Raw genomic sequence first — 9,845 nt, 5'->3', positions numbered from 1 at the left:
GTCACTCCCCAGGAAGGGACAACAAGACCCTCTCCACGATCACAGGGCCCTAGAGGGGCCCTAGCATAGGACAGAGCTTGGTCTTCTGTCCCCAGGACTTAGTGAGGACACACTAGTCCTCAGTAGGGTCCAGCACCCAGAGTCAGCTTCCTAGGCTGGGCCGGAGCAGAACATGGAAGCAACAACATTATTCTTGACACTTCAGGGAGACGAAATGTTTAGAATGGTGTGTGCTATCAGTGCTACTTGACCATGAGGACACTGGGACAAAGAGGTGGGTTTTCAAAGATTTTATTAAAAATAAAATAGATCCACAGTCATAAAAACAACACAAGTGACCTTCATCGCACCTCCCAGTCTGCTGACCACTCCTGCTTTGCCAAGGCTCCACCTACCTCGATGGTCTTGAGGTCCATAGCCTGCCTTTCAGCTCCCTCCGCCCCACAAACTGGTGACTAAAGCTCCTTGCTTTCCCCCAGCTTCTGATCTGTCTCCTTTAAGAAAATAAAAACACCCCCTCCCCAACTTGCTTAAAAATAATTTTCAAAGATTAAAAACGGCATTTGTGTGTTTTTTAAAAATAAACACTTTAAATGTTGGAACTATGCCTCTTCCCCTAGGCCCAGTTGAAGCCTTTAGGGTGCCTGCCTGCCTCACCCCAGGAGGCCAGCTGCCACTTGGTACCCCTTGGAAATTTTCAGGAAGTAATTTCTTCCAAATTTCCCCTGCAGTCACAAATTCCACACACTGTCTTCATTACAGGCACTGCTCTTCGCCTCTGGAAACTTGATCTCATTTTGTCAACTAGACCACATGCTTCAGATTCCCTGCAAACAGGACAGAAAACAAAATTCAAATTCAGGTGACATACATGAATTCCACCTCAATAAACCTGTTAAAAAAAAAAAAAGCACTTGCATGTTGGGACTTGTTCTCTGGCTGTTCTTGGGAACCCAGAGACCCCAACATATGAACCAGCAAGCCCAGGCTACCTGTTGGATGGTAACAGACACATAGCCCAGTCACCCCAGCAACCACAAGTCACCCATCAGACATGTGGGTGAGACCTTTGACAGCCAGTTACCTGCAGTGCTGGGTGAACCCAGCCCAAACCAGCAGGAGAGCCACCCAGCTGAGCCCAGCCCAAGTGCCCAGCTCATACACAGGTCATGAGCAAAACGAATGGCTGTTTTAAGACACACACACACACACACACACACACACACACACATTCAGGCCACACTTTTCAGGGTTCACACGTCATTAACTGCATCAAATCTTGCCCCACCCCCAATAAACCTTTCTTCCCCTTTAGCAGGGCACAAGCAACCCTCCTAGTATTTTCTTGCGCGAATACCTGTGTAATATGAACTGGGGGCTTTCCTCTGCCATCAGGCCTAAGAGTCTTTGAGGGACAAGCGACTACTTGAAATCCTACAGGACTGGGCTCTAGGAATGAAACGTTTACTCACTTAGTCCCTCTGCAGTGTTCTCCTTGCCCCACCTCCCCAAGCATAATGCCTTTAAATTTGGTGCAAATTTTTGGTGTGTCAATAGTTCATTCCTTTTTATTTGGGTACTTACCGTTTTATATTATTATAGATTTACAGGAAGTTGCAAAAAAAAAGTAGTGAGAGGTACCCTTCATCAAATTTCTGCAAGTGGCAAAATCTTACGTATTTATTATTTAATATCAAAACTAGGAAATTGTTATTGGTACTTTTCATAGACCTTATTCAGATTTCATGAGTTCTACATGTACTCAGTTGTGTGTGTAAGTGTATAGTTCTACGCAATTTTATCACATGTGTACATTCATGTAACCCCCACCACAAGGAGATTCAGAACTACCCCATCACCACAAAGATCTCGTTCCCACCCCCCACTCTCACCCCCCAAACCCTGAGGTTGAAGCTCTTATTTGCAGTCTGTGCGTCCTTTTCATGTCTTTGACTAATTGGATTTTTTTTTACTCTTGAGTTTGGAGAATCCTTTATATGATTTGCAAATATTTTATGTCAGTGTGTAACTCGTCTTTTCATTCTCTTAACTCTTGCAAAAGTTAATTTTTTGGATCATGCTTTTGGTGTTTTCAACCTCTAGGCTTACAATCTGTGTGTACTCTTTGATTCTTCATCTCCTAGTTTAAGGCCCCTCGACATCTTTCCTGTGTCTCGTGGGCCTCTGCTTGTGTTGTTGCCTCTGCTGAGGAGGTTTCATGAATGAGCAGATGCATCGAGGAACAAAATTCTGTGTGCAAGTGCTCCAACAACACATTTACAAAAAGGAAAGCTGGGTGCTGCATTCTCTGCTGCTCCGTCCTACTCTCCTGTTACATTTGGAGGCAATTAAGAAAAACAACAGAAAGAATTTCCACCAAAAGTTGACGATGAGCAATATTGAATTGGGGTAACAATAAAAATGTAAGCTTAAATAATGCCCATTGTTTTCCTCTCACATGTAGCTTTTCCAGCAGTGGGTGGCAGCCTGAGAAAATTCTAAAGGCCAGCATGGTCTGGGGCCTGGGGAGACATAGAGTAAAGCAGACTGGACGCAAGATATATGGAGCCCTCTTGATCCTTTTTTCTTTTTCCTGCTTTGAATCATGACATGAGGATAAGACATAGTTTGCCCTTTTCTTTACTCTATTACGTAATAAAACAAAACCAAAATACAAGCAAGATGATAAATGGAAACTCACACGCGGCCTGGAGTAAGAGATGCAAAAGGGAGTGGTGGGGTCTGTGGCAAACAGGAAGGTTTGCAGGAAGAGGGCAGCTGCTCCTCAGCTCTAGCCCTTTCGCTACTGGGCAGGAATGTGGGCCCACATCTTTCCTGCTTTCCAAGAGAAGCGAGAAATTCACATTTTTATGTGGAGTTTCCACAGTGTTAAATGTGGACAGCTGATTTACATTTTTAAGGAATGCTGTGTGGGATATCAGCATGTGAGGCCAAAGAAAACAATTTTGGAGGCAAGTTGTGGCTCATGGGCTCCCAGTTAGTGATCTCTGGGTTATCTGTAGGACAGCTCTGACTTACATCTACAACACCCCATTTCACTCTCAAATATCCTGGTTTGCACAATAAATTAGATCGTCACCCTACTTTTACAGAACTAAGCAGAATGTACAGAGAGCTCTTGTGTCCCCCCCAGTCCCTCTCCTCCCTTGGCAGGCACTTTCCCCTATTACTGACATCCTATATTAAGGTGATACATTTGCTACAGTTGATGAATGAATATTGATACTTCACTATTAAGCCACAGTTTATATGAGGGCTCACTCTCAGTGTTGTGCAATTTTATGAGTTTGGACAAATGTATACTGTTATGTATCCACCATTAGGGTATCACACAGAGTAGTTTCACTGCCCTGAAAATCCTGTGCTCCACATCTTCATCCTTCCTTCCTTCCCCCAAAGCCCTGGCAACCACTGATCTTTTTACTGTCTCCACAGTTTTGCCTTTTCCAGAATGTCAAGTGGTTGGACTCATACAGCATGTAGCCTTTTCAGACTGGCTTCCTTCTCTTAGCAATACTCATTTAAGTTTCCTCCACATCTTTTTGTAGCTTGATAGCTCATTTCTTTTGAGCTCTGAAAAATATTCCATCGTCTGGATGGACTAGTGTGTTTATCCGTTTATCTAATGAATGACATCTTGGTTGCCTCTCAGTTTTGGCAGTTATGAATAAAGCTGCTATAAACAGATGTTCAGGTTTTTGTGTGGACATGAGTTTTCCACTTCTTTGAGTAAATAGCAAGGAGCACAATTACTGGATTGTATGTTAAAACTATGTTTAGCTTTGTAAGAAACTGCAGAACTGTCTTCCAAAGTGGCTACACCATTGTGCATTCCCATCAGCAGGGAACGAGAGTTCCTGTGGCTCCACGTCCTTGCCAGCATTTGGTGTCATCAGTGTTTTGGTTTTAGCTATTCTATTAGGTGTGTACTGGTATCACATTGTTCTTTTGCAATTTCTAAGTGACATGATAGTGAACATATTTTCATACACTTACTTGCCAGCTGTATATCTCCTTTGGTGAAGTATCTGTTTAGGTGTTTGGCCTATTTTTTAATCAGGTTGTTTTCTTGTTGACTTTTAAGTTGTATATTTTGGATACCAGTCCTTCATTGGATATGTGTTTTGCAAATATTTCTCTCAGTCTGTGACCTGTCTTTTTATCCCTGTAATCTTTAGTCTTTTGAAAGTAGAGCAGTGTTGCCCAATAGTACATTCTTTGATGATGGAAATGCTCTATCTCTATGCGGCCCGATATGTTAGCCACTAGTTACATGTGGCTGGCACATCCCGTATCACTCCTATGCTCAAAACCCTCTATGGCTTCTGATCACACCTAGAAAAAATCCAAATTACTAGTACAGCATACAGACTATAGCCAGTAATACTGTAATAACTATGGACAGTGCCATGTGGGTACTAGACTTATCAGGGGGATGCCTGCATAAATGATATAAATGTCTAACCACTGTGCTGTATACCTGAAATATAGAATAGCATTGAATATCAATAAAATAAAATAAGTTACTGTTAAAAAATCCAAATTACTTAGCTACCAAGGCTGGCAGGGTGTGGCCCATCTCCTGTCTCCTACTACTACACGGGGTTTCTTCTTATTGCTGGAACGCACGAGCCATTTTTCCTTCCTAGGGCTCCCCCCTTCTTCTGCTTGCTATTCCTTCCGCCTGGAATGCTCTGTCCCTGGATATTCCCATTTCTTACTCTTTTCATCATTCAGGTCTCAATTCAAAGTCACCTCTGAGAGACCTTATGAACATCTAATCTAAGTGGCCACCGCAGTCACTCATTTTCTGTCACATCAGCCTATTTTATTTTCTTCAATGCACTTAGTACACTGAAGACATCTTGTGTGTTTACTTGCCTGCTGTTCATCTTCCATCACAAGCTCTATGAGGGCGGGGCCATGTCTGTCTTGTGCATCACTCTGTTGTAGGCATGTAATAGGGGCTCAATAAATATTCATGGAAGGAATGAACATCTGTAGAGCTACGGGGCAGCTGATAAAGCACTTCCCCATTTAGTCCACAGTGCCTCGAAGTTTGCTCATTGCTCTTAAGGCCCTTGCAAATGTGGTCGAGGGGCGCCAACATATGCTTACAAAAGGAGCGTCCATACCACTGGGCTAAGTGGCAAATGGGTTCTGAAAACAGTGAGTGTCATAGAAGTTTGGAGAAATGCTGGGGTGACCCCAGAACCCTTGGAGGCTGAATGGCACCATAGGGAAACAACTCTGGGACTGCTGGAAAGTGTTTCCAAAGCTTCCATCATATGAGCTTCCCTTTCAGAACTGTTGTCATATCTACTTAACATCTGTATTAATGGTGACAATATTTTTCTTTATAGCTTACCAACTAACTTTAAAAACTTTAATACCTATTTTGACCTCATCTATCCTAAGCAATAATAAGAATCATCATCATAATAACTAAGTAGCAGACTTGTGCTTAACTACATTTTAAAACACACATTCAAACAAATATAACTATTAAAATAAAAAATGTCTTTGTGTCACTTCAAATTGTCTCTCTACAGAGGTACATGAGGCACACTTTGGGGACCCTAGCACCCAGCCCCTAGCCCATTGTAGACATCAGTAGTAAAGGCACAGTTCTTGCCCTCAAGGAGCTCTCAGTCTAGTGAGGAGACAAACATATCATAGTCCATAGCAGCAAGGCAATAAAATACCACTGCATACAGAGTGCCAAGGGCATACAAAGAGGTGGTGTGGAAGCCTTCCCAGAGGAGGTGGCATCTTGAAGAGCAAAGGGGGACAGAATGTTCTAGGTGGCAGGAACAGAGCAGGATGTATAAAGGCACAGGATGAGGGTCAGAGAGGGGGCATTGGGGCTGGAGAGATGGCCAGAGGCCAGATCATCCAGGACCTGTAAGGGTCTCACTCTCCACCTGGGAACAATGGCAGAACACAGGATTTTTGTGAAGCCTTGGGCATGTGCTGATATGGAGAGCTGATTTCATTTGAGCTTTTAATTATCAACTGTATTGCTTACCCTGGAATGTACATCCCTCCTGTCATCAGAAAGCCTTTCAATGACAATTAACTATAAACACCAAATACCACTTGTCTGCCTCTGACCTGAATTAGAACCTGAGGCTCTGGATTAATCCCACCAGCTTCTGGCATTTACAGGATATCAGCACTTATAGGATATTACCACAATGGTGAGGGTGCTCTGGTCTTAGCTTGCAAGGGACTACTGCAGTCTCAAATGGAATCAAAGCAATTTCTAAAATAGCCTATGATTCACTTTTTCTCCCCTCCTGTGCCTAAATCTGCTGGCTCTATGTGGAAGGATAGGCATAAGTAACTGAGGTGACATCACAGGAGTGGGCAGCTCGCCTGCCAGCCAGCAAGCCTATGGAGTTCAGCCTCCAAGTCGTTTATCTGCAGGGCTAGGCAATGCCTTTCAGGCATTTTGGAGTCCCAGCTCCAGGTTCTTTGGTCCATGTGCTTTCTCCACATTTCTTTTTCAGACACAACTTCTGGGCTGCGAAATCCAGGATAATGGGAATAGCAGCAGCAGAAAGAATAATGCAGCCTTACATCTGTATAATGCTTTAGGGTTGTGAAAGCCATTTGCTCCATTTTGCTCCACCCAAACACCAGTGGGAAATGGAAGCTGGGATTTTAGGCCTGAACTGGAGACAAACTCTTGCTCTCTTGCACAAAGGAGCTAAATGCCAACAGTCATCTCATGATGAGGACTTGGATGCCACCGGAAGGTCAGAATCCTTTCAGCTTCTAGGTGCTTCCTGGAAGATAAATTCTCCAGGACAAATTGCCTGGCCTGCCATCCTGATTAACCATGCCATCCTGATTGAGCCAGGAGGCAGTGCCAGTCTCAGCACTGCCAACTCCTTCTGCACACCCTGCTTTACAGTCCCAATGGTCCCCAAGACCTTTACTGGAGCCAAAGCCATGGCTGCTAGCTGTGGAGCCCTGAGGTAGGGTGTGTCATGAACATCTGGAGGTGCCAACAGCTGCCAGAGTGGCTCAAGAGCTGTGAAAGGAAGGCCGCCATTCCAGTCCTATGTGTCAGCCATCACGGCACATCCTGAAGTTGGGGGACTCCTTCCCGCAGGAGCCATATAAATAGTTCTCATGTCTGCTCTGTGATCCAGCACCTGGTCCCAGTCAGTATGAGAAGGGTCCCAGCCTAGCTCCCTGCCCTGATCCTTCCCAGAAACCAAAGAGGTGGCACACTCTTGTTGGCCTTCTTGGTTTTAGATTAGATTTCAGTGTCATTTGTGTGTGTGTGTGTGTGGGGGGCAGGGATGTGGGGGACGATAATGGAAGCAGTGAGCGACAGATGCTTAGCACTATGGCGAGAGTGGCAGGTGCTCCTGAATTCAGAATGACCGTAAGGCCATAATGGCTGGTCAGTGCCATGAAAATGTCACCTTTGTAAACCAAGATGCTGTACTCAGGGAACTGTCTGTTGGAAATCTTGGCGAGCTATACAAGCGGCCCTTTTGAAAGCTGAATCTGTAAACCTATATGTGGAAAGTGACTGGCAGAAGAGAACATCATCACCTCCAAGGGAGAGAGGCCTCTCAGACTTGTTTTCCAGCTCACGGGGGATATGTGTGCCTATGAAAATAGATTAAGGATCACCGCCTCAGCCTGTTTTAGAGATGTGAATAAAAATCTTGGCTTGAGACTGCCTCCTCTCTGGTTGACTGATTTTTCAATTGATTTGTATTTATTAGCTAATGAAATTAAAGTTGTAAAAATGATAACAGAAACACAATAAATCTCTCCCACAACTGGCTGTTTCTATGTCACTATGGTGCATTCCTCACTTTGATTACTTCAAAGTCTATTATTTTGTTCTCAATTATTCTCTTTTTCTGGCACTGGAGAAAATCAATTTGTTTTATTTTCTCTTATTCATGCACTCAATTATGCTCTTCGGGCACATTTAATCACTTTGATGTTTTCATTTTATGGCCCGTCTCTAGGCACTTCAGCTGCATTGCTGCCAACAGGCAAGCAGGACTAATTTGCATGTCACAATAGACTTGAAATTCTGACTCAATTTAGAAATCTTCATGAAATCTCCCTCCAAATATGCTTGAAGCGGCAAAGAGGCAGAAGGATGTGGGAAACCAGGAGCCAATAAAGATGCTTCCCTTTCTCAAAACACTTGAGAGCTCTTTGGTGGGCTGAGTGTGGCTTGGGGATGTCCCTGTCCATGGGATGGGATGTCCGCAGGGCTTCTTCTGGAACTTTGTGGTGAGAAGCCTGCAAAAGCTGCCTCTTGACAGCAAGGCTACAGAGGCTGGGCCTGCCTACTTTGGCATGAAACGCCCCTCAGCACTGCTGGATTTGGCGGTTGTGCTAAAGCTAGCACCTGAATCTCAGTTGGTTCAAGGGCCTCGGGGTAGGCTGAGACAAGTGTCAACACTTAGGCATTCCAAAACCCAGAGTTGTTGACCTTATTTTCGCTAATAAGTTCTAACCTCCCTTTTGCCCCCTTGGTTATTTTACAGCTAAAGGCTGAGAAGAATAAGCAATATAATTGCTTTACGCATGTAGTTTGGACAAATAGAAAAAAAAGTGCTTAATTAAACACATTAGAGTCCTCCAACTGTTCTTCAAAAGTTCTTGGTTTGTCATATGCAACAACCAGCAACTCTACCAGGCAGAAGAAACTTCCGTGTTTCCTCCTTCTGTAAACCTTGGGTATGATCTTCAGTCTCTCATGTGGAATCCCAGCTCCCTCACTTACTTGTTGTGTGACCATGCACAAGTGAATCAACCTCCATAAGCCTCAGCTCTCTCATCTGTTAAATGGGGTTAATAACATTATCTACCTCAGAGACAACTTCACTTCCCAAACTTCAGTGCTGTCAAACATTACACTGTCTTCGTATCCCACTTATATCTCTTATGCAGACTCTTCTTTAAAACTTAACGTCATCCTACAACGCTATCTGTGAAATCAGAGTTTGATGAGACAGTTATATTTCTAAAGCACATTAAAACATATACAATAAACAGACCAAATTCATTCCTGCCTCAGGGTCTTTGATCCTGCTCTTTCCTTCATCTAGAATGTTCTTCACCCCAATTTTTGTAAAGCTCTTTCCCTTCAGTTTGCTCTATTCCCAAACGTTACCTCCTCAGATAATAAAACAAGTAGACAGAAAATGAGCAACGATATAGAAGAACCCAACAACGCTATCAAGAAGATCTAACTGATATTCATGGAACACTCCACCAAACCACAACAGAATATAATTTCTTTTCAAACACTCACAGACCATGTACTAAGATAGACCACACACTGGGCCATAAAACAAACCTCAACAAATAGAAAAGAACTGAAATTATACAAAACATTTTTTCTGATCACAATGGTATCAAAGTAGAAATGAAAAACCTCCTGAAAAAGATATCTCCAGGTCCAGATGATCTCACTGGAGAATTTTACTAAAAAGGAGAATTAACATCAATTCTATACTATCTGTTGCAGAAAATAGAAGAGGAGGGAACACATCTGCACTCATTTCCATAAGGCTCACATTGCCCTGATACTGAAAGCAGATGACGACAGCACACAAAAGAAAACTGCAGACTAATATCCCTCATAAATATAGATGCGAAATCCTCAACCAAATGTTAGCAAATAAAATTACCAAATAGAATTCTAATATACATACAATATACCATGACCAAGTGGGGTCAATTCCAGGTATACAAAGGTGGCTCAATATTTGAAAATCAATTAATCAATGTAACCTACCACGTTAAAAGGCTAAAGAAGAAAATTACATATATAT

General features: G+C 43.1%; 1 protein-coding gene across 4 annotated transcripts in view; it reads right to left on the bottom strand.

The window, feature by feature from the left end:
• Window positions 1-275: 275 nt before the first annotated feature.
• HDAC8 (histone deacetylase 8) overlaps window positions 276-9,845 on the bottom strand; it is a 174,091-nt gene continuing 164,521 nt past the window's right edge. For 2 of the 4 annotated variants that reach the window (XM_081042336.1, XM_081042338.1), the window contains one exon: window positions 277-827. In XM_081042336.1, coding sequence (XP_080898462.1) covers window positions 819-827 — 9 coding nt within the window. In that variant the 3' untranslated portion in view covers window positions 277-818. Of the gene's footprint in view, window positions 828-1,357; window positions 1,450-9,845 lie in introns of all 4 variants that reach the window. The other 2 variants (XM_081042334.1, XM_081042333.1) reach the window with 2 other exon arrangements.

Source organism: Rhinolophus hipposideros (assembly GCF_964194185.1).
Source record: "Rhinolophus hipposideros genome assembly, chromosome: X".
NCBI classification, from domain to species: domain Eukaryota; kingdom Metazoa; phylum Chordata; class Mammalia; order Chiroptera; family Rhinolophidae; genus Rhinolophus; species Rhinolophus hipposideros.
Note: the sequence above shows the minus strand (reverse complement) of the source record. Positions and strands in the feature narration are given on the sequence as shown.